Raw genomic sequence first — 25,685 nt, 5'->3', positions numbered from 1 at the left:
TTGGTAGTGCTAGCCAGGCACCATCTTGTTCTTCTGGTCTCAGACTTGTGGACACTGATGTTTGCGCGGTTCATAGGCCTATCAATGTTCATCACTTTTCTTTCCTACTGATTGAGAGAGACCAATATTTGCACCTTAGAATGTCTGTTTTCTTTGTTGAGTTTTAATCTGAATAGTCAATTAAGATAGGTCTTCTAGCCATAATATTTTATGTGATGTATTTTAATTCTAGACTTTATGCCTGTGGCTATGATCCCATGTCAGAAGTTCTCTGCTTTGGGATTAAGTGAAATTAAGTCTTGACCTAGGTAGAGGGTATGAACAAAGTGACACCCTTTTTTTCCACGGGGGCATCTTTAAGATTACATTACTTGAGGGCATCGCTCAAGACATGATTTTTCATTTTCTTTGGGGCATCAATGCCATTCCTTGGAAAATAAGAACTATCTGGGATACAGAAAAAAGCCCAAGACCATGGAAGTGCATGTTCAACATGTCTGAAGTGGCAGAGGCCTTACGACCTGATGCACCAGAACTGGCATGGAGATTTCCAGAGGAGCAGCACGGAAACTGTGGGGATCAGCATCTTCTCCTCATCTGGCCCAAGACTAAAGGACTGGATAGAGACCTGGTTGCTGGATGAGGAGAGGTGTTGCTGTGGATCAACCACTGTACCTTACTGTATACTGATCCTGAACTGTGGACCTACTAGCTTCCCTAACAAACTCCTTAATCATGAGTATTGTTGGTGCGTTTCATGTGGTCACTGCAACAAATTATTGAGCCCAACATAGATGTACACTGGTGTGGTAGGGAGTGTTGGTGTCAGAATAGGCCTGGGAGGCATGTCTGACCCTGCAATAGGGAAGCCAGAGGAGGCCAGATATGACTGCCTCTATGCTGTTTACTGAAAAATTCATAGTGAAGGCTGTAGTCTTTGATCTTTATCAGTAAGTCCTCTTCAATTTCAGCACATAGGGTTTCTCATATGGATAACGTAGACTGTTAATTTTCTTCCAATCATCGTGCTATGCTCTTCTTTCTGTATTTCACTTTCTTGTACTATCTGCTCAGCATGTAGATGGAATAAATATGGTGAGAGGATACAACCCTGATGCACACGTCTTGATTTAAACTACCCAATAAACCCTGTTTGAATGACTGCTTCTTGGTTTTAGTAGCTGCTGATAATTTCTTTATTTTGTTAGATTACTATTTTTAGGACTATGGACAAATATTAAACAATAGCCAAGTATCTGTCTCCAAAATGTCTTGGCATTCACAGTGAATGCTTCTGAGTCATGAGAGTTTGTTGACACATAGCAATTGAGGTCATCACTGCTGGGAGCCTTGGTTTTCACCAATGTCTTCAGTGCAGCTTGGACTTTTCCCTTCACTGTAATCAGTTCCTGATCATATGCTATTCCTGAAATAGTCGGTCATTGACCTTCTTTTTAGTATAGTGACTCTGTGCATTCTTTCCATCTTTTTTTGGCACTTCTCATTGTCGTTCAACATTGTGCCCACAGAATCCATACAGCTTGAGGCTTGATTTTCCTTCAGGTCTTTCAGCTTGAGAAATGCAGAGTATGTTTTTCCTTTAGACTTTCTAACTCCAGGTCTCTGCACATTTCACTATAATATTTTATTATGTCTTTTCAAGTCATCCATTGAAATCTTCCGTTCAGCCCTTTTACTTCAGTTGTTTTAGCTCTTTTACTTCAGTTACTTTAGCTACTATATGTTCAAGAACCAGTTTCAGAGTCTCTTCTCATATACATTTTGATCTATTCTTTCTTGCCTATCTTTTTAATGACTTTTGCTTTATTCATGTATGATTTGTCTAATAAGTGCATCTGCCTTTCTCTGTCTTCACAAGTGAGAAAAGGATTCAAAATCAACAGTCCAAGGCCGATTCCTTGAAGGCAGAGGGCAGGCAAGCTTCTACCATCCAACTTTCATTACTTATGACAACAACCGTTCCTTAAAAGGTTCTCTACTTCTCTGATGGGTTAGATAATTTGATGCATTGGTTACACAAAATTCATAGGCAGTACTCAACAGTGATGGGATTCACTATGGAAGTAAATGACTACAAGAGAGGTTCAGGAGGTTCAGAAAGCCCAGGATACAATCTGTCAATCAAGTCAGCCTTTGGTCACAGGTACGCCTTACTGTGGGTTGGCCAATCAGCCACCTAGTCCCTAGGCCTCTTCCCTGTTCAACGAACTATTACAAAGCTCTTTGAGTTCTGCCAATAATGTACCCAAAGGCATCTTACTTCACCAATAAGTTTTAGCCCCAAAGCACTTACTTCTAGCCCCTTGGGCTGGCAAACCTAACTCCCCTGTTTACATGCACACGACACAACTCATTCCAAGAAAGCCTACTGTGTCAAGTACTCAGTTTTCTCACTCTTGTCTCCTACCCACCACACTGCACCACTTCTCTATCTCTTGGGTCAAGTGGGCACAGACAGTACAGGGATCTGGGGTCAAACTCAACTCCTGGCTCTTCTTTCTCAATGGCAGTGAGATCTCCCTTTCTCGCTCTGGATGGTTCTTCGTAAGTCCAACAGGATTAGAAAACTAGCCAATCTTTCTGCTAGTTACATACACCTTATTTTCCTGGTCCTATTTACGCTTGATTTACATTAGCAAGACATTCAATACCCGTGGTGGGCCATGGGTCCCTCCTATCTGCATAATCCTACACATTCATGTCCCACTCATGTGTTAGTTTGTGGTTGCTAAAGAGATGCTGGAAGCTATGCCCACGAGTATTTCAAATGCTGGCTGGGTCAGCACAGCTTTCAGACTAAGATCAGAAGAGAAAGAAGGAATAAGCTATTTACTTCTCAAAAATTGGCCACTGAAAACCCTATGAACAGCAGTGAAACACTGTCTGATACTGTGCCAGCAGATGAGCCCAACTGGTTGGTAATCACTCAAAACACCACTGTAGGAGCGAGGACTCGACAAAGTAGTCGCCTTTAATTAACTGGATCAAGTAAAGTTTCTGGAATTTGCTGACGGGCACAATTCAAAATGAGAAGACAAGTTGTAAACATCCACCACAAATTGGAATAGGGAATGTATACAGTGTGAACCTAGGAAATGTGGAGTGAAATGGGACAAGTGAACTTAAATGGACTGCCTTTGCCCATAATGAATCTGACAACCACATAGTTTACGCAGCTGGGAATGACAAACTCTAGAGACATGGAATCACAACTATCTTCAAAAAGAATATTTCAAGTTATTCCTTGAAGTACAATGCTGTCTGTGATAGGATCGCATTTATAGCCCTATATAAGGAAGATCAGTAAATACAATTATTTCCTAAATGACGAACCAACCACCAAAGCCAGTGATGAAGAAACTGAAGCATCCTATGCATTTCTTCATCCTGGAATTGATCAACCATGCAATCAGAAGCACTGACAGTGCAAAAGGTGGAAACAGAGGAGATGACAACAGTTAGAAAATATGGCCGTGGTGATGGAAACGAAGCTGGACATTAATTACATGATAGAATTGTGCAAGACTGACAACTTCTTCATTGTGAATGCTTTTTTCCAAAATGTAAATGGCGACTACACATGTGGATGAAAAATAGAGAAATCAAACTGCCTCCACTTTCCCATGACTACCTGGCAAGAAAGAAACAAGGGAGAAGCAATATGCACATTATGTAGTGTCTTGGATTGGTTCCCTAGAAAAGCAAGACCAGTGAAGCTTGTGTCTGTATCCACACAGAGACATTTATGTAAATTAAACAGCTCATGTCATTGTATAAACAGGCAAGTTCTATGTCTGGGGAAGTTCCGAGTCCACGGCTAAATGTTAGGTTGGAAGCTTCTTCTGACTTGCATAGTTATGGAGGCTGACAAACTCAAGATGAACAGGAAGACGACACAGGCTTGTGACTACAGCGTTGAATGAATACAAGGTCAGCAGGTAAGATGGGAGGCAACCGATCATTCCTAAAATTGGAGACATCTGCTCAAATGCAAGGAACCAGATGCAAAATCCAGATCCAGCAACAACAAAAAGTAAGCAAGCTTTTCCATAGCATTCACTTACATGGAAGTAAGCTACACTCCCAAGAAAGTTCTTTTCAATTGACGAGATCAGGGTGGTGACCTGAGTGAGAATGTCGCATCCCACTCCAATCCTACAGCGCTTGGCAGATGACTGCAGTCATCGTTGTGGAAATGGTTACGTTGTGTTGGATAACACCACTGAGCATTGTTTTCAGTTGTTAAGTGCCACCCAGTCATAGGGACCCTATGCATGACAGAACAAAACACCTGTGCCATCCTCGCAATTGCTATGTTTCCGGAGACTGGTGAAGCCACTGTGTCAGTCCATCTTGTCAAGGGTTCTTCTTTTATGCTGGCCCTCTACTTTACCCAGGAGCATGATGGCCTCGTCCAGGGACTTCTCTCGCTAGATAACACATCAAAAACACCTGAGATGAAGTTTTGCCGTTCTCACTTCTAAGGGACAATCTGGCTGTAGTTCTTCCAAGAAAGGTATGTTTGTTCTTTTGGCAATCTGTGTTAGTTTCAATGTTCTTTTCTAGCATCATAACTCAAATGCATTGATTATTCTTTAGTTATCTTTATTCAATGTTCAGCTTTCGTATGCATATGAGGCAGTTTAAAAGACCACAGCTTGGGTCAGGAGCACCTTACTCCTCAAAGCACTGACACCATTGCTTTTTAACACTTTAAAGATCATCTGCACAGCAGAATTTCCAAATGCAATGCCTCCTTTGATCTTTGACTGCTGTTTCCATGAACATTGATTGTGGATCAAGGCAAGACGAAATTCTTGAAAATGAAAATCTTTTTCTCTTTTTCATGATACTATCTAGTGGTCCAGTTGTAATGATTTCTGTTTTATTTACATTAAGTTGTAATCTTTATTGAAGGCTTAAATCTCTGCTTAAAAAATAAATCATATCCATGCATCAACTGTATCTCGCACATGTGTACATATGCTGCCATTATCATTTTCACAACATTTTCTTTCTACTGGAGCTCTTGTAATCAGCACCCCTCTCTCCCGCCCCACATCCACCCTTGTCTGGAAGTGGGGTTGGTGTTATATGTTGATCCTTGAGATCAGTTCCCCCATCTCCCCCTTCTCCCCACACCTTTTCATTACCCTCATGGTATCACTACTCCCACTATTGTTCCTAAGGGGTTTATCTGTCCTGGATTCCATGTGTCAAGAGCTCTTATTATACCAGTGTACATGCTCCAGTCTAGCTGGATTTGTAATGTAGAACTGGGATCATGATAGTGGAGGGAGGAAACAGTAAACAATGAGAGAGATTCTGTGTGTATTGTCAGTGTTGCACTGTACTCTGCTGGCTTATCCCTTCCTTGTGATCGTTCTGAAGCGGGGGATGCCCAATTGTCTACAGATGGGCTTTGGGTCTCCACTACAACCCCTCTTGTTTGCATCGATATGATTGCTTGTTTTGGGTCTTCTGATGCCTGATACCTGATCGTGTTGACCCCTCATTATCACACAGGCTGGTGTGCTTCTTCTTTGTTGCTTCCCAAGTCAGGCTGAAATCTTTGATCTTCATCAGCTAAGTTCCAGCAAGCAAAATTGTGTTATCTGCTTACTGTAGTTGGTAACAAGCCTTCCTCCAACAATGATGCCGAATTCTTCATAGTCTAGCTTCTGGAGTTATTTTCTGAGCATACAGATGAAAGAAGTATGGCTGAAGATATAACCCTGACACACATCTCTCCTGTCTTTTAACCACGCAGTATTCCCTTTTTCTGTTTGCACAACTGCTTCTTGATCCACGTGTGGTTTCCATGAGCACAATGAATTGATCTGGACTTCCCATTCTTCTCAAGACTACCCATACTTTGTTATGATCCACAGTCAAATACCTTTGCATAGTCAATAAAATTTAAGTAACCATCTTTCTAGCATTCTCTTTTTTCACTAAAGAGCCATCTGATGTTAACAAAGATATCCCTCGTTCTATGTTCTCTTCTAAATCCAACCTGAATTTCTAACAATCCCTGTCAATGCACTGCTGCAACTGTTGTTGAAGGGCTGCAAGCAAACTTTTACTTGTGTGTGCTATCAATAATATTGCTCTATCATTTGCACACTCTGTTGGGTCACCTTTCTTTGGAATTAGAATAAACACAGATCTCTTCTCATTGGTTGGGCAGGTAGCTGTCTACCAACTTTCTTGGCACAGATGAGTGAGTGCTTCCAGCACGTCATCATTTTGTTGAAACATTTCAATTGGCATCCCATCAAGTCCTGGAGCTTTGTTTTTGGCTAAGGTTGTTAGGGCAGCTTGAACCTCTTCCTTCAGTATCATTGGTTCTTGCTTATATGCTACTGTTTTTAAATGGTTGAATAATAACAAGTTCCTTTGGGCTCAGAGACTTTCTGTATACTTTCCATCTTCTTTTGATGTTTCCTGAATCACTCAATATTTTTGCCAAAAAGCTTTCAACATTTATAACCCCATGCTTGAATTTTGTCTAGAGTTCTTTCAGTTTAAGCAGTACTGTACATATTCTTCCTTTTTAGTTTTCTAACTCAAGGTCTTTGCACATTTCATTATAATATTTTACTTTGTAGTTTTTAATTTTATTTCTTCCATTTGCCTCAGCTACTGTTCAATTAAAAGCAAGTCTCTCAAAATCTCTTCTGATACTCATACTAATCTTTTCTTTTTAATGATCTTTTGCTTTCCACGTGGATAATGTTCTTGATGTCCTCCCATAGCTCATCAGGTCTTTAGTCATTAATGTTCAGTGCATCAAATCTGTTCTTGAGATGTTCACAAAATTCACATGGGATTTACTCAAGGTTGAATTTTGGCTTTCTTGGACTTGTTTTAATTTTCTTCAGCTTCAACCTGAATTTACATATGAGCAATATATATTGTATATACTTGTATATAAGCCGAGTTTTTCAGCTGAAAAACTGGGGTTCGGCTTGTACATGGGTCAGTGGTACCCCAGCGAGGTGTAACATCTTGCTGTTCTTCCCCCCCCCCCCCCCCAGGTAACAGGACAAGCGTTATCCCCTGGGTGATTGCCATTTCTCCACTGTTCATTCTAAGCCCCGCTGACACTGCAGGACTTTGAATGTTTGTTTACTCACTTCTAACCAATCAGAGCCGTCCTATGATGTATATCTTTGAATAAGCCTTTTAAAGACCATGTGCAAAGGGTGTGGTATGAATGGATGTCATCTGGTCAAGCCCGACTAACAAAAGGAGGAAATCTCATGAAGCATGACATAGAGTTAATAGCAAAGTGGGTTCAAGATGCACGGGAAGGCATTCCAGAAGACATGGTGTGACATGCCTTCCAGAAATGTAGTAGTAATGCTGTGGATGGCAGTGAAGACTGCGCTGTGTATGACAATGACAGCAGTGATGGTGATGATGGTGATCTCAGTGAGGACAGCGTCTATGATGAGCTCATATCAGCTGAAGCTCTGCATTGGGATACGGATGATGATGAGGAATCCAGTTTTGAAGGATTTTAAGTCTTTACATTTCAGCTTGGTTGCTGATTGAGCTCAGGGAATAGTACTCTTAAGATAATATTGTTGATACCTTATTGTTTTTGTTGAACCTATTTTCCACTTACTGTGCTGGTTTACTAATGTTAAATGACTTGTCTTTTATTTAAAATAAATATTTAAATACATTACCCCACTGATGTCTCAATTTTTAGTAAGTTTATTTTAACTTGTTTTGATTATTGAAACTCACCAATAGCTTCTGCATTTTCCACCCTAGGCTTATCCTCAAGTCATCAGTTTTCCTGGTTTCCCAGGTAATAATTAGGTGCCTCGGTTCAGACTCAGGTCGGCTTACATTCCAGTATATACGGTAGTTCTTTCCATATTCAGGTCCTGACCTTGTTCTAGCTGTTGACACTGAGAGTCTTCTCCACTGTCTTTTCTAACAGATGTAGTCAATTTGATTTCTGTTGAGTTCCACCTGAAGAAGTCCATGTACATAGTTGCCATCTGTGTTGTTGAAAAGATATTTTCGATAAAGAAATAGTTTCCCTTAAAAATATTTATCATGTGAACTCTAGCTTTGTTTCTATCACCAAGGCTATATTCCCAACTACTGTTCTTTCCTGTTGCCAACTTTGGCATTCCAGTTGACAAGAGTTATCTTGTATCTTGATTGTATATTTGATCAATTTCAGACTAAAGATGTTGGTAGATTCCTCAATTTCTCTTTTTTTAAACAGCACTTTTTAAAAAAAAATTAGCACTTCATCGACAGGTCATACAATTCAATAATTCAATCATATCAAGAAGAGTTGTATAATTATCTCCACAGTCAGCTCTAGAACATTTTCTTCTTCCTTGTACTGATTGCTATTCAGGTAATTTTTTTCTAATTGTGGCAAAAATATACACAAGTACACATCCTCTAATTCCACAACTTCTGCATGTATAATTCACTCCCACTGATTATACTCTCCATGTATTTAACCAATATTGATATCCTTTTCCAAATTATTCCACCACTACGAACATAACTCAATGCTCCCTATGCAACAACTTTCTCCTTCACCCATGGCGACCACTGGTCAAATTTAGTTTCTTTTTGAAAAATAATTTTCTTGATATAATATTTATATATCATATACTTCCATGTTTAAATAGCTTTTAAAAATAGTTGTATGTACATCATCACAATCAATTCTAATGCTCCCTCCCCCAAACCACATTCATTGTTAGCTCCCTCAATGCCGTCATGCTCCCTACACACCAGTTTGCTCCCTCAATCCCTTCACCGTCCCCATTTTCAACTCCCTCTCTGCATCCCCAATTAACCATTGCATCAGTCATTGTGTCTACGCATCCACTCCTTCTGTGCTTTACAAACTGGGAAACCCAAGCGAAACAATAAAAAAATGGCAAAAAGAAAACTGTAATAATAATATAAAGCTAAAAATATAAATAAAGAGTAAGAAAGAAAGATCACACCATCAGTATTTAAAAAGTGAGAAAATTTTCTGTCATGGAACAAGCAAGAAATACTTGAGTCTAGAGCCAATTCAGGTTGAGTCAAGAGAACAGTTAACTGACCAACTATCATATTATACCATTGTTGGATCCACCACAATCAAGTTTATAATAATCTGTCTGATAGCAAAGCTGTTTGAATTCCTTGCCTGTGGCTAGAGGGCATCTGCCAGAGGCTTTATTTGACTAGATACTCTGCAGATGGATTGTAGGCTCCCACTGCCCTCCATAGCCTTCTACAAATTAAAAACATCAATTGTAATGGAATCAAATTAATCAATCTTTTCTTTTAATTAATGCTTTTGATATTCTATTTAAGAAGTTCTGGTGGCGTAGTGGTTACATGTTGGGCAGTGATCTAAATGGCTGGAAACCACCAGCTGCTCCTCAGAGAAAGACTGGGCTTTCTGCTCCCATAAACAGTATGGTCTCAGAAACCCACAGGGGTTGTGACAAGTCAGCATTGACTCAGTGGCAGTGAGTTTGTTTTTTCCTTCCCCAAGGCTATAAATATTTTCTTGTAGGAGCACCATTCTTTCACATCTCACATTTAGATCTACATGTCAGTTCAAATTAATTTGCACATATGATATGAAGTGGTAAGGTTAATTTTTTAAATGTAAGGATCTAATCACGTAGTGTGATTTCTTGTGATATCTTGGTTATAAATCAGATAAGGCATATAAGAGTTTGCTTCTGGATTCTGTTTTGTTAATCACATCGATTACCCTTGGGCTGGTAACACACGGTCTCAATCACTGTAGCAATGATAACCAGTCTTGTTAGCTAGTAGTAGAAGCCTCCCTCTTGTCTTCTTCAAAGACTTTCCACAGCCCAAGGTATAAAGTAAAACTTCTTTGTTTGGTAAGTAAAGGCTCTATTATACTAGCTGATGCTCATAACCAAACCCCAAACTGCTCATACCCTTTGAGTCAATGCCTGCTCGTAGTGACTCTGCAGTCCAGGGCAGAACTCCTGTAAGTTTCCGAGCACAACTCTTGACACGAGAAGGCCCTGTCATACTCCTGAGGAGAGGCTGGTGGTTTTGAACTGACTTTTAGGGTCGCAGCCAAATTATAACCACTACAACAACAGGAGGCATTAAATAAATATAGGGGGCTTCAAAAAGTTCCTGGAAAAATGAAACTAAAAGGTAATAGAATTTCTTCATGAACTTTTTGAAATGTAAATGTTGATATTAGGCTGAAATGTCACTTCATTAGAGGTTTATATCTTATGAGGCCTCATAGTGACAAAAAGCCACGTAAACTATTCATACAATTATTCCCTGCCATTACAATGGAATTGGAAGGTGCAGCTCTATATCACAGAGAGTTATCATCACATTTTAGAAAAAGCTCATGGAATGGGGAAAGATAAGTAAAAGGTTGATGGCGATTCCTCTGCTTCTTGGGACTGCATTAAACAGGTGATTATGTGTCTGTTGGCAGAGTATGTAGGCTTTAAAAAAGAGGAAAAAGAAAAACATAAGAGGGATTTTTAAAAGAGGATGAGCCATTGTCATGTTGTCATCTTAGCAGTGCGTTCTCAGTGAGGGATTCTCAGTGCATACTGATGCAGCATCCTCTATCCTGGCTAGCTTTAGAGAAGCTCGGATTTTGAGAAGCTATTAAAGAAGGGAGGGAGGGGATGGCAGTCTGTATAGTTATCTAATCTATAGCTTTGCTAGTGTTGCTTAAATTGCTTTGGCAGGAATATCACTGTATTTCATGACTGAAAAAGATTTTTCTTCCATTTTGGGGGGAGACGGGGGTGGTGGAGGGATGTAGATAGAGAAAGCAATCATTTTCGAGAATGTTTGCCAAGTTCTACCATGACTGGTCAGTTGTTCTGAACTCAGAAATACTGTATTTGATTAGAAGGCTAACAACAGAAAAAGACCTTTAAAAAGTTTCAAGTCTAAATATTCTCTATACTTTAATTCTTACAAGTATATATTTAACTCCAACTAGTCTTGAAAATACCTTTAATTTGGCTTTCTTTTGAGCCTCCAGAGCAATCTTTCTTAAATTCTCGGTCTCTTTCTGCAACTGTTCATTTTCTTGCTGAAGACTCAGCCTTTGTTCACTGACAAATGCACAGTTCTCTCTCTCAGACTCCAACACGTTTTGAAGTTTCTGAATCGTCTCTTGGCAACGTGATATCTCTTCTGAGGAACTGATTGAAAAACAACACAAGAACCCTCACACGTAATGATCTATAATAAAAGACCATCCAGCTACGTTTTACAGTGTAGAGCTTCCTTTCTTTTTTCTGAACCTTTTCTCTTCAATGCAGACATACATTTTGTGATTTAAAAATCTCATGTTATATCATCATGCAAATACATTCAATTTAATCCTAAGTAAAAAGAGATAACTTGAACTGCTTCTCATTTACCTGGAAAATTGATGTGGAACTTTCATATTTTTAATATTGAAAATCACTGTGTAAGAAGAATTTCAAAAGTAAAGAACAAATAGGTATCAAAATTATTTTACCTCATTAAAAAAATTCCAGAACACCCAATAGTTGATTATAATACTCAATTAAAATGGTAGTATCTACTTTTATATTTTTCTCTCATATGACTTAGAAATGGATGTTATAAACTTCATAGCTTAAGAAAGAACTCTGGTAGCATGCTGGATTCTGCGTCGGGCTGCTAACTGCAAGGTCAACAGGTGGACGGAAGCCACCAGCTGCTCTGTAGAAGACTGACGAGAGTTTCTACTCCTAGAAGGATTGACAGACCTGGAAAGCCAGAGGCAGTCCTACCCAGGCCCGCAGGGCCACTGAGTCAGAATGGACTCCAAGACGGTGAGTTTCATAGGATAAGTAGTCTATATTATTTGTACTTTCTGAACAAAGGTTTATTATGGGAAACAACTTATGTTTTACTTCAATATACTACTATTCTTTATTCCCAACTTGTTAAATTTCCATCTTGTAAATCTCAGATATTTAAACATTAAGAACACTTTTGAATCATTAGGTTAGTAAGATCATGATTCATGGTCAAAAGGTATAACCAGAAATATATGACTGCTGCTAATATTGTCTCTGTTTAATAAAACTACTGGTTGCATATGACTTAGAAACAGAGTAATTCATAAACAACTTCTACATAGTTTTTATCACAATAAACCATTTCTTTACAAGTATGACCCCACTTCAGCACCATAAGGCTCAGACCGTCTCCAGTTGCTTTGCAAACTCTGCCAGTGCTGCCATGACTAGGGAGTGCTTGCCTTGTCAGCTGCCTCTGCCCTTTTACCTACGTCTCCATTCTTGGACGTTCTAGGTTAAAGCAAGGATTCCTATAGCGCATCTCCGCAGTGCTGGTGGCACAGTGGGCTACAGGTTGGGCAGTTCAAAGGCACTAGGCACAACTCAGGAGAAAGAAAAAACTTTCTACTCTCATAAGGATTTACAGTCTCAGAAATCTGAGTTGGAATTGACTTGATAACAGTGAATTTTTTGGTCTAAATGCTAACTAATAAATTTCTTAATGAAATTAGAGATCTAGGCAATCAAACGATACAAAGATTAAAAAAAGAGAACCATATATTACACGCCTTCTAAGAGAAGTCAAACTACTGCTATGTGCATATAATAACTTCTTAGGAAAAAAATAAGAGCTGAATCAATCAAGTTTCTTGATCAAATCAATAGTTTTGAGGAACTCTAGGAGATAGAGAAACAGGTTAAATGATACCCCAAAGGAGCTTTAAAAAGTTTGGGGGAAAATGGAATTAAGAGATAATATAATTTTCCCACAATAGTTTGTAATATGATTTTTATGTAATTATTTGATATCCCCTTATGTATGAATGTAGGAATATTGTAATACCAATTACCCATTTTTTTCCAAAAAAATAATTTTTAGGAAAAACCTAGGGGAAAGGAGGGATGGGATACCTTTTTATTATAGTGATTTTAAAAACATCCCAGCACTGGAAAGGAAATCCTCTGAATGTGATGACTGCATCAATCATATATGATGGGTGAAAATCCCACATGTACAGAGAAGATAGGAACGGCTTCGCTAATTACTCATGTCTAACAGACCATGTAAGAGCTCACACTGGAGAGAAACACTTAAAAACTACTTTCAAGAACATAAGGAAACTTTTAATCATTCCCATTTCCTTACGAAAGTCACACTGGGAGGAAGTCCTGTAAAATGTAAAGGCTAGTGTGAAATCTGAGAGTTATCACAGAAAATGAAAAATAAAAACTTACGTTATTTTAAGTTGCTTTATTCTATTTTCTGCTGTCTTTAGTCTTAATTGAAGATCATCTTTTGAACACTCTGCAGCCAGATATCGTTGGTGCATTTCTTCAAGTTTTCTGTAATCACTTTCATTTCCTCTGCCTTCACGATGAATCTACAGAAAAAGCTTATGAATATTACCTTGTAGAAGGAAATTTCCTTAATAAATGATAAAATTTAGAAACAAAAAGAGATGATGAATTAAGACCACAGACAAACACCTATGATAATCTTTCTTTCATCTATTTTCATTGTAGCTACTTAAATTACACCAATAATTAGTTTGAGCTGTTTTATATTTAAAATGGTATAAATTGACAGAAAATAATATCTTCATTTTTGAAATGATTCATGCTTTTGATAAAATCTTCTAATACATAAAATTCTTGAAATTTACCCCAAAAATGTAAATGTTACCACTTAGAAATTAATACGGCTGATTCTTCAATATATATTCTCCAGCTTTCTTGTCAATTTTACATGGCACATGCTATGGTGTGACGTGAACTGTCTGAAAGGGACTGCAGAATCTCACTCCAGGTTCCCTGAACAACGATCCAGCTGGGATGTTTACTCAACCTCAGCTTCCCATGAGACCAAGCTTCCTCTCAGGTGTTATAATATCCCAGGTCTCCAGCGGCTAAGCACTTCCCATTTTCAAACAAATCAGACATATAGCTACACTAATTTGGATTACCATGCCAGGTAACCTGTGTCTTTTCCCTTTTTCTAAGACTATTTTGTTACTCCTGCTTTATAAAAAGGTTGGGAGATAGATACAGCTATCTGGTCCCACTAAGAGTTGCAGTTTCAGAAACCTTATACAAAGTGACTACGAATTGGAATCAACTTGAAGGCCATGATTTATAAAAAGGCCACCATGTCAATGTTCCCCTAACAGAACACACACCCACAGTGTAGTACCAGAAGTACATGGACCTCAGCAAACTTGACTATGGGATTACGGGATAACTGAGACCTCTGCCATCTCTTTCTTTACTTTGTCTTTAACCTTTTAAGTTTCTCATTCCCTCCATAAAGGCTATTGCTTCACTTATGCTATATATTACAAAATTAATCCCAAGCCCTGATGTAGTTATATAGCAGGTGACAAACAGTACTTACCTGTTATAACCAATGGAAACCCAGAAGGAATCCACCTTGCAGGACCGTGGTGACCACAGAGGTCTTGTCTTGAACATAGCATGCATCATTCAAAAAAATGAAATGTGACTGCACACTAAATTACTTTTTTATTGCCACATAATTCTCTTTGAATATCAAATTCTGACTACCATTTACTATTTTCTGACACTAACGTTGCTGCAAAAGTTCTCCGTACTGTGCTTGAAGCACAGTGAGTGCTCAGCCAAAGGCATTCTCCCTTTGTTTTTCTAAAGTGCTTTAAGAGAGTGGGTTTATTTAATGTGTAAATGACAAACTGTTCACCTCTGATAACCGATTTTCTCAAATATCAATGTGCAAAATACTTCTATGAAATAAAATTTATACTAAAGGTAAAAACCATACCAATGCTACAATTCTCTCATTTTTAGATATCGCCGGCTACCACTGAGTTGATTCTGAGTCACAGGGACCCTAGAGTTCAGAGTAAAACAGGTCAGTAGGCCAAGGCCCTTCAAGATTCCAAGACTGCAAATCTTTCTGGGAGCACAAAATCTCCTCATTTTCCTGGAGGAGCTGCTTGTGAGTTCCACCCGTTGACCTTGTGGTTAGCAACCCAATAATATGTAATAGACTGTACCACCAGGGTTCTTTGGTATATTTATAGATGGACTAAACTAAGTATGAGGTGCATAAACTTTCAACAGAGAAGACAAAATGCATTATTGTGTTGAAGTTGAAGTGACTGAACCAAAATCAGTCATCGAATCGATGTAGACTCATCGTGACTGTAATTCTTTACAGGAGTAGAAAGCCCTTACTTTCTCCCTTGGAGAAGTTGGTGGTTTCGAACTGCTGACCTTGCAGTTAGCAGCCTAATGTGTAACCACAATGCCACGAGGAATCCAAGTTGAAGCAAGGTATGTACCAATTTCACAATATTTATATCTTTAAGTACAAAGTTCAAAGCATGTAGCGACTCTTGGAAAGAAATGTATGCAGGCAGTAGCAGTATTTAGATGCATATTGTGAACACATCCTTGCAAAATAAAAACACGCACTTGGAAAACACTGATAAATAAATGGGTTGCTAGTAAGTAGTGTGATAGAGGCAGACAGTCGTGTAGAATGTTTCAGTTAGGTTTTAGGTAGTTCTATTTTCCTTTTACCTTTTCTAGCTCTTCTTCCAATGCTTTTTTCTCCCTGATAATTCGTTCAATTTGGCTTTGTTTGTCGGCACACTCCTATAAATTCAAGAAATAATATAAATAAATATGAAAGATCAAATTTCAAGAGAAATAAGAGAAAAAGACATGGAGAAATACTATTGTCCATGTAGGGAACATCGCAGTCACCTTACTAATACAGGGAGGCTATATAGATTTAAAAAAAGGAAAACATTTCAAAGAGCTACATGGACCAGTATTTCAGACACTGTGTCCAGCTACAGAATGCCAAGGAATTTTAAATGAACAGCTTAAGGGGGTAACAGAGACTGGGGGAAATCCAGAGAGAAAAAACATAAACCAAACAGGGTCCCACTGTTTCGGAGTGACAGAATTGATAGACAGGATATCACACTACGGCTCTTTACAGATACTCCTGTCACGTGTTCTGAAAAGGGAATAAGCAATGCACTACTAGGTAACTGTGACCTTAAGGCACATGGATATATAAATATGAAAGCATTTAATGATTTCTTTGTAAAATGTACAAACAGCTAATAAAAGCACTATTAAAATATTTTATAAGCATGAATATAACACATTTTTCCCAAAAGGCTTTAATGTGAAAATTCAACAAGCATAAAATTAATCAATAAAATTTATTACTTTACCAATGTGAGTTAATTAAAAATACTTGTAATTATTGATTCTTCACACTTATTATTTCTTGGTTCAGATTGTTTTAAATAACCAGAGAATGTTTTTGCTGTTAGGGCTCATCCAGTTGTCTCCAATTCATTGCCGTCTTTTTATTTATTTACTTATCATTTTATTGGGGTTTTTACGGCTCTTATAACATTCCATACATCAATTGTATCAAGCATATTTGTACCTTTGTTGCCATAATCATTTTCTTTTAAATCATTTTATTGGGGGATTTTAACAGCTTATGTCACAATCCATACATCTATCCATTGTGTCAAACACATTTGTACATGTTGCCATCATCATTCTCAAAACATTTTCTTTCTACTTGAGCCCTTGGTATCAGCTCATTTCCCCCTCCCCTACTTTCCCTCCCTCACAAACTCATGATAATTTATAAATTATTATTTTTCCATGTCTTACACTGTCTGATGTCTCCCGTCACCCACTATTCTGTTGTCCATCCCCCTAGGAAAGGGTTATATGTATATCATTGTGATCAGTTCCCCCTTTCTCTACCCACCTTCCCCAGCCCCTCCTGACTTCTCTACTCTAATTATTGGTCCTGAGGGCTTTATCTGTTCTGGATTCCCTGTGTTGCAAGCTCTTATCTGTAGCAGTGTGCATTTTCTGGTCTAGTCGGATTTCTAAGGTAGAATTGAGGTTATGGTAGTGGGGGGAAAGAAGCACTAAAGCACTAGAGGAAAGTTGTATGTTTCATCAGTGCTATACTGTACCCTGACTGGTTCGTCTCATCATTGTGACCCTTCTGTAAGGGGATTGTCCAATTGTCTACAGATGGGCTTTGGGTCTGCACTCTGCACTCTCCCTCATGCACACTGACATGATTTTGTTCTGGGTCTTTGATGCCTGATACCTAATCCCATCGATACCTCAGGATCACACAGGATGGTTGCGCTTCTTTCATGAGGGCTTTGTTGATTCTCAGCTAGATGGCCGCTTGTTCATCTTCAAGCTTTTAAGATTCCAGGTGTGCTAACTATATGTACATAAATCTATTTCCTTATCATTATATATAAGTATATTTACATATATACATCCCTGTATTTGGACCTCTATAAATGCTCTTTGCCTCCGACTTCTTTCAACTTTCCTATAGTCCCACTATCATGTTTGGCCTTCATCCAGGTTTCAGTAATTCCTTTGTTACACTGCCTTGGATTAAACCCCACCAGGCACCCTATGCCCTTCTCTCCATTGATTTTAGATCACTTGTTGTTTCCTTTTCCCTGGGTTGGTTGATATCCCTCTTCCTTTCTCCTGCCTCTCCCTTTTCCGGGTCCCCCCAGAACTGTAGGTCCCATTTTTTCCTTCTCCAAAAAGTTTATCCCACATATTGTATCTAGATAGACATGCAAGACAATACTAAGTGCAAAAACAAGACAAAGCCAAACGACAAAGGAAGACGAAACAAAAAAACCAACGACAAAAAAAGGGAAAAGCCAAAAATGAGAAGCTGATACCAAGGACTCAAGAAAAAAGAAAATGCTTGGAGAACGATGATGGCAACAAATGAACAAATGTGCTTGACACAATTAATGTATGTATGGATTGTGGTAAGATTTGTACGAGCCCCCAATTAAAGGATTTTAAAAAAGAAGAAAAATAGTTCTAAGGTCTGTGTGTTGTAAAAACCCCTAATAAAATGACAAGTAAATAAAAAGACAGTGATGAGTTGGAGACAACTGGACAAGCCCCAACAGCAACAACATTCTCTGACTATTATTTTCCAGTGGAGTCTGATGGGATGCCACGCTCTGGCCCCAATGTCTATTTTTGGTATTTCCTGGGGACTTCATTGCTTTGCTTCCCTTGCTGCTCTGTTGCACACTCTTAGTGTTTCACCCTGGTGTGATGGGGTCAGATAGGGCACAATTCCTGCACTGTGTCTCCAGTGTTGTCCCCGTAGCGCTATGGGTCAGTGAGTGATGCTGTGTATCTTGGTGGGACCAGCCCTATGGTCCTCTCTGTGCATTGGCTGCTCTGAGCAGGAATAGTGTCCTCGGGGTTTGCTGGGTCAGAATGTGTTCTACTTCTCTCCTTCCCTTTTCGTTTGCTCCTGTGTGCTCTGATCAGACATGTCCCTTTCCCCGAGCTGTAGCCTCAGTGCTGTCCTCTGAAGTGCATTGGGATTGGGGTTGGCCCCGCAGACCTCTCTATTGGTTCTGTGTTACATGCCAGTATGTAGTATTCACATCTTGGTACACTGGGTTGAAGCTTGGTATCTCTCTCCCTCTCCTGTGGATATAGAAACAATATCCTTGGTAGGTTCGTGCACTAGATCCCTATCCATGTCTTTTTTCCCCTTACTCTTTCTTTCCGCTCCTTATTTAGTTGGCTGCCATATATATCCCTGGATTGCGTTTGGCCCCTCCCATAGTAGCTGGATCTCACCCCAGAAATGTAGGTATAGAGTAGCTTTCCCCCTATGCCCCCTTTACGTTTTTAAGTTTATCTCAGTAGATTCATGTTGTTCTTGTCCTTTTGTGCTTGGCTTACTTTATTTGGTGTAATTTCCTCCAATTGTTCCCATGCAGTGATGTGCTTCATGCGTTCATCACTGCTTTTTAGGAATGCGCAGTAGTATTCCATTGCATGTATGTATCACAGTTTTGTAATCCATTCATCCGCTGATACAAATTTGGGTTGTTTCCAACTCCTTGTGATTGTGAACTGTGCCACAATGAACACTGGTGCACAGATGTCTGGCCATGTTTGTTTCTTCCCTCTTGTGGGTTCATCATCATTTTATGAACAGAATAAACAGTGCTCAGCCATCTTCACAATTGTTCTTGTACTTGAACCCATAGCTACGGCCATTCTTACTAATTCGTCTTGTTGAGGGCCTTCCTCTTTTGGCTCTCTACCAAGCATGATGTTCTTCTCGAAGAACGGGTTTTTCTTCATATCATAATATCATTTCCAAAGTAAGACAAAGTTATACCATCCTTTCCTCTAAGGGATATTCTGCCTATACATCTTCTAAGACAGAAGAATATGATTTATTCTTTTGGTAGTCCATGCACTTTCAAGATTCTCTGCCAACACCATCACTCAACTTCATCGATTCTCCTTTGGTCTTCTTTATTCAATGTTCAACTTTTACATGCATATTAGGTGATTGAAAATACCACGGGTTGGGTCAGGCACAGCTGAGTTTTCAAAGTACGAACTTTTCAACACTTTAAGAAGGTGTTGTACAGAAGATTTACCCAAAGCAATGCGTTGTGTGATCTCCTGACTTCTGCTTCCAGGAGCACTGATTGTGAATCCACGCAAGATGAAATCTTTAACAACTTAAATCTTTTGTCATGTTTATCATGATATTACCTATTGGTCCAGTTGTGAGGATCTGGGATTTCTCTACACTGAATTGTAATCATACTGAAGGCTGCAATCCTTGATCTTCAACAAGTGCTTCCAATTCTCCTCACTTTCAAGAAGCAAGGTTTTGTCACCACGGTTGTGTCATAGGCTGTTTCTAAGTCTTCTTCCAATCCTGATGCTGCATTCTTCTTCATTTTATTCAGCTTCTCGAATATCTGCTCAGCATACAGACTGAAGAAGTATGGTGGGAGGCTAGACCTCTGACCCACACCATCCTGATTTTAAACCATGCAGGATTCCTATGTCCATGCACACACTGTCTCTTGATCCATGGACAGGTTCCACATGAGCACAATGAAGTGCACTGGGATAGTCAATAGAACACGAGTACACGTATTTCTGGTATTCTCCGCGTTTAGCCAAATCCATCGGCCATCAGCAAACATACCCCTTGTTCCACATACTCTTCTGAGACCCTGTCAATGTAGTGTTGCAACCACTGTTGGATGATCTTCAGCAAAATTTTACGTTCATGTGATACTAACGATATTGTTCTATAATTTACACGTTGTGTTGGGTCACCTTCCTTTGAAATGGATATAAACATGGATCTCTCCCAATCAGTTGGCCAAGCAGCAGTCTTCCAAATTTCCTGGCCTAGATGACTGAGCTCTTGAAGTCACTAGAATCTAGTGCTTTGTATCAGCTTGTTGAAACCTTTCAATTAGCATCCCATCAATTTTTGGAACCTTGTTTTTGACTAAGGCTTTTTAATGCAGCTTGGAGTTCTACCTCAGTACTATTGGTTCTTGCTCATATGCTCCCTCTTGAAGTGGCTGGCTGTCCATGAGCCTTTTTGGTGCAGTGACTCTGTATCGTCTTTCCATCATCTTTTGGTGCTTCCTGCATCACTCAATAGTTTGCCCATAGAATCTTTTAATATTGGAACTTGTGGCATGAATATTTTTCTTTAGATTTTTCAGTTTAAGACAATGTTGACCATGTTCCTCCTACAGAGAATACATATGACTATCTCCTACTACTTGTGAATTTGGTGTTGCTAAGTCAATTCCAATGAATAGTAAGAGCATGTGACAAAATAGACAACTCTATAGAGTTTTCTTGGCTGTCATTTTTACAGAAACCAACTACCAAATTTGTCTCCTGCAGATCTGCTGGATGTGCTTTTACTGTCAACCTTTTAGTTCGCAGGAAAGCACCAGGTTAGTCTATTACCCTTATCAAAATTCAATTTATCTACTGTCTTTCAATATGGTCTCTATTTTAAAGATAAGCTTTTAAATCATGAGCCAAAATTGCTCACCTCAGCCTATAATAATAATCTTTAACCCTTTGGTACAAATAAGATGATTAATTAATATTTATGATCTCTCATAAGAACTATTTTGGAGGATAAGAACTATATCATAAATGTTCCATATGTTTTCATACAATAAATTGTTAATCTGTGACAAAGTAAACTTAAGGCATGAAATGTGTGACTTTTTAATGTTTATAACTCCTCCTGTGATTTTTAATGGAGATTGACATAGATTTTATGGTGATTTGGCTGGGGTCAGGATCTTCAATAGTTTGCACTTAACATAATGTAAACAACTCCAGGTTGCCCAGTGTAGCATGGTAAGACCTGGGGTGTGTGGCCTACTTCATACATCGAAATAGATCCAGTGGAGAATTTGCTTGCTCTCCCTCTGCCTTCAACCTCGGCTCCTGGTCACTGACTGACAGCGGCATGAGCCAGAGAGGCTCTTCATCTTAGGATCTGACCCCTGGATTTGAGCTGGACTCAGCTTACCTACGCTTGTGGGTATGTGGATTGCTCTCAAGATATAAAATTCTTTCTTGTACATACATACATGTCGCAGGTTTTGCTTCTCTAAAAAACCCAGCTCAACACCAACGCAGAAACTAATATAAAAATCTAATTACAATTCTTAGTATGGCCAGAGGGATATAAATGAAGACAGTTTAAGAATGTTAATGTATTCCTCTCCACCCTATCTACCATTTCATTGTCAAATGATGATAGTTGAAAATATATTGTTAAATGTGCTTGATACAATTGATGTATGAATTGTTATCAGAGCCTGGCATTCTGTGATGCTCACCTTCCCTATATTATTGCTGAAGACAAAATGCGTGGATAAGAAAATGTGGTGAAGAAAGCTGATGGTGCCCGGCTATCAAAATATATAGCATCTGGAGTCTTAAAGGCTTAAAGATATACACGTGGTCATCTAGCTGAGAAACAATAAAGCCCACATGGAAGAAGCACACCAGCCTGTGTGATCATGAGGTGTCAATGGGACCAGGTATCAGGCATCTAAGATTCAAAATAAAACCAAACCAATGGTGAATGGGGTGGGAGGGCATGGAGTAGAGACCCAATACCCACCTGTAGACAATTGGGCATCTCTTCAGAGGGGTCACAGGGAAGAGATGAGCCAGTCAGGGTGCAGTATAGCACTGATGAAACACACAACTTTCCTCTAGTTCTTTGGTGCTACCTTCACCCCACTCTCTCATGACCTCAATTCTACCTTACAAATTGGATTAGACCAGAGCATGAATACTGCTACAGATAAGAGCCCACAACCTAGGGAATCCAGGATAGATAAACCCCTCAGGAACCACAAGGAGAGTAGAGATACCAGGAGGATTAGGGGAGGGTGGGGAGAGAAAGGGGGAGGGGAATTGATCACAAGGATCAACCTAAAACCCCCTTCCCAGGGGCACAAGTAACAGAAGTGGGTGAGGGGTGATGGAGGACGATGAAAGATATGGAAAAAATAATCTATTAGTTATCAAGGATTCATGAGGGTGGCCGGACAGAGGAGGGAGGGGGATGAAATGAGGAGCTGATATCAGGGGCTCAAGTGGAAAGATAATGCTTTGAAAATGATGATGGCAGCATATGGGCAAATGTGCTTGACACATTGGAGGAATGTATGGATTGTGATAAGACATGTAAGAGCCACCAATAAAATATTAAAAAAATAAAAGGGCTGTAAGAACTCCCAATAAAATGACTCATTAAAATAAAAAATATAGATCTTGTTAACCTGTGGTAATAAATATAAAATGAAACAAAAACTTTTACAGAGGAGAGGTATGATGGTTAAGCACACTTAACAGAAAATTTGTAGTTAGAATGCATGTAGTCACTCTGCCAGAGAAACAGCTAGCGATCTGCTCTCATAAAGGAGGTCGATTACGGTACATGTAATGAGATAAAAATATTACAGCTTATCATTTGATCTCCCTTCTGCCCCATTTTAAAGCTGGTTCAGTTAAAAAAAAAGCTAGAGGAAACAGTAAACCCATGTGAATTAAGCTCCTCTGACCATGGACCAGGGATGGGAACAGCTTTTCCAACGTGGAAAACGCATCGGCAAGTGGATGTTTGCAGATCCAGTTAGGTTAAAATTGACCATCCTATCATTAGACCTGATTTATGAATCACTTATATTTGTTCTAGTTTTTAATATTCTCTATTTTCTTTTTGTTTGAGTTTTTATGTTTTATCTGAATATCTTTGTTATTCATGTTAGACTTTTGTTTCTGTTGGTTTGTTTTTTAATGTTTTTCTGTGTATGAAATACAAGATAGATAAATCTATAGACAGAAACTGGATTAATGGTTCTTGGGGGACATAGCAGGGGAGTTTGGGTGGAAATAGGGAGCTCATAACAATGAGTACAAGAATGAGGACAATGTTCTAAAACTGAGTGTGGTGATGATTATACATACAATTCTTCTTGATATGACTGAACTATCGAATTGTACATGTGAGTTATATGCCCATAATACTGCTGGGGGTGGTGGGGAGAACATCACTCAAAAAACCCTATGGGCAGTTCTACTCTGTCATGTGGTGGTCATTATGAGGCAACCAGCAAAGGAAAGCACGTAATAACAGCATACGTACTCCTTGAAATTCACCACAGCACTAAAGTATACACTAAAGGTTGTCACAGATTGCACTAATAGCCTTAGATAGCTCCTAATCTTCACTACATTTTGGGGAATGAACATAAATGATAACTCATCACAGAGCATATCATAAAGGAAGTCTCAATAAATTGTTATCAGTACCATAATGTTCTGTAACCACTACATAACCAGATTAGAAATCAATGATAAAAAGACAGTTCTAATTCTCATGAATTTGGAAATTTAAAAGTAGACTTAAAAAATTCATGGAGAATCCTTAAACTGACACCAGATTAGGTGACTACATCCATACATCCATACAGAATTCCACTCAAGAACAAAAAGTAATAAATTACTGATACATGTAACAATGTGGATGAATCTCCAACAAGCTAAATAAAAGAAGTCAGACTCAAAAAAAAAATTCATGGAGCAAATAAAAGATCATAATACTGGTTTTATTTTATGTCAACATTTTTAGAGTAAGTCTTTTTCCTCCTTGCTATAAATTAACCACATCATCTGCAAGTTGGTAGAATTGAAATCTTAAAAAAATCTCAAGAAAATGTACGAGGTGGGATTAAAAAGTTCATGGAAAAATTCCATAACGTTTTGAAGCTCCTTCATATACTTCGTAGGGAAAATGAAGGCTGTTAGGTGAAAGCTGTTTTCCAGGGGAGACATATGGCTGAGGATAGCACCCACTGTGGCCCATTCGTAAACTTAATCTGAGAATACCTGTATGGTAAACTAAAAGATACTTTCTCCTCCCTAAAGGCATGCCTCTGAGTTTTGGTTTAGTTAAGTTACCATATAACCGACCAATCCCCCTACAGGGCAAATACCCAGAAGAGGCAAGAAACAAACCATGGCCAGACAACTGTACACCTATGTTGACTGCAGCACAGTTCACAATTGCAAGGAGCTGGAAACAGCCCACATTTCCATCAACTGACGAGTGGGTTAAGAGCTGTGGTACATCCATACAATGGCGTGCTACGCATGACAAAAGAGCAATGAGGAACGTATGAAGCACATTGCTGCATGGGAAGAACTGGAGGAAATCATGCTAAGCGAAGTAAACCAAGCACAAAAGGACAAGTGCATGAGTCTGCTGAGGTAAGCTTAAAAAAATACAAAAGTGACATAGGGAAAAAGTTACTGTATACAAACATTCCTGGGGTGAGGACCAGGTAGTATGGCAGGGACCAGAACACATCCAGGGATCCATATGGTAGCCAACTAAAAAGGAGGTAGGGAAAGAAAAAAAAAATGGGTAGCAAGGGCACAGGGCACTAACCCACCCAAGGGCAGGGTACTGTTTATATCTCTACAGGGAAGGAGAGACCAGACTTCAACCCAGTGCTCTAAGATGTGAACGCAACATGCCAGCATGGAGTAGGGAACCAATGGAGAGAGAGGTCTGAGCGGCGGCCCCCAATCCTAACTACATGGACAGCTACCCCTCCCCCCAGAAGAATTTATTTCAGAGGATGACACTGAATCTGCAGCTCCGGAAGACAGACATGTCTGATGGGAGCACACGGGAGCAGATGAAGGGAGAGGAGGAGAGAGTGGAGCATATCCTGGACCACCAGCCTCGAGGACCATGTTCCCGATTAGAGCAGCCAGTTCACAGAGAGGACCACATGGCCGGACCCACTATGAGACACGGCGTCTCTCACTGACCCATAGCCCTACAGGGGACAACAGAGGAGTCACAGCTGGGGAACTGCACCCGATCTGATCCTGCCACACGGAGGCAAAACACTGAGGTGCAACCGAACAGCAAGGGAATGGAGTGGCAAGGTCCCCAGGGAATGCCGAAGGTGGACTTTGGGGGCAGGGCTTGGTGCCCCAACAGATTGGACTGGAAAACACTCTTAAAGGCCAACAAACAGTCCTTGAACTAACCACAAGCTTTTCTTTCTTGTTGTGTTTTGTTTTGTTCTTTTTCAGAGGTTTGTTGTTGTTGTTTTGTTGTATATTGTTGCTTGGATTTGCTCTGTGTAGTTTTTGTGCATGTTACTATCTCCGCAGGTCTGTCTAAATAAG

The 25,685-nt window shown here is 39.4% G+C and overlaps 1 protein-coding gene across 1 annotated transcript in view; it reads right to left on the bottom strand.

Moving 5' to 3' along the window:
• SCLT1 (sodium channel and clathrin linker 1) overlaps window positions 1-25,685 on the bottom strand; it is a 223,238-nt gene that overhangs the window by 78,792 nt on the left and 118,761 nt on the right. The window contains exons 15-17 of the mRNA XM_075543790.1: window positions 15,627-15,701; window positions 13,302-13,447; window positions 11,042-11,234 (exon numbers count right to left, since the gene is read on the bottom strand). Coding sequence (XP_075399905.1) covers window positions 11,042-11,234; window positions 13,302-13,447; window positions 15,627-15,701 — 414 coding nt within the window. The remainder of the gene's footprint in view (window positions 1-11,041; window positions 11,235-13,301; window positions 13,448-15,626; window positions 15,702-25,685) is intronic.

This window comes from Tenrec ecaudatus, chromosome 3 (genome assembly GCF_050624435.1).
Source record: "Tenrec ecaudatus isolate mTenEca1 chromosome 3, mTenEca1.hap1, whole genome shotgun sequence".
NCBI lineage: Eukaryota > Metazoa > Chordata > Mammalia > Afrosoricida > Tenrecidae > Tenrec > Tenrec ecaudatus.
Note: the sequence above shows the minus strand (reverse complement) of the source record. Positions and strands in the feature narration are given on the sequence as shown.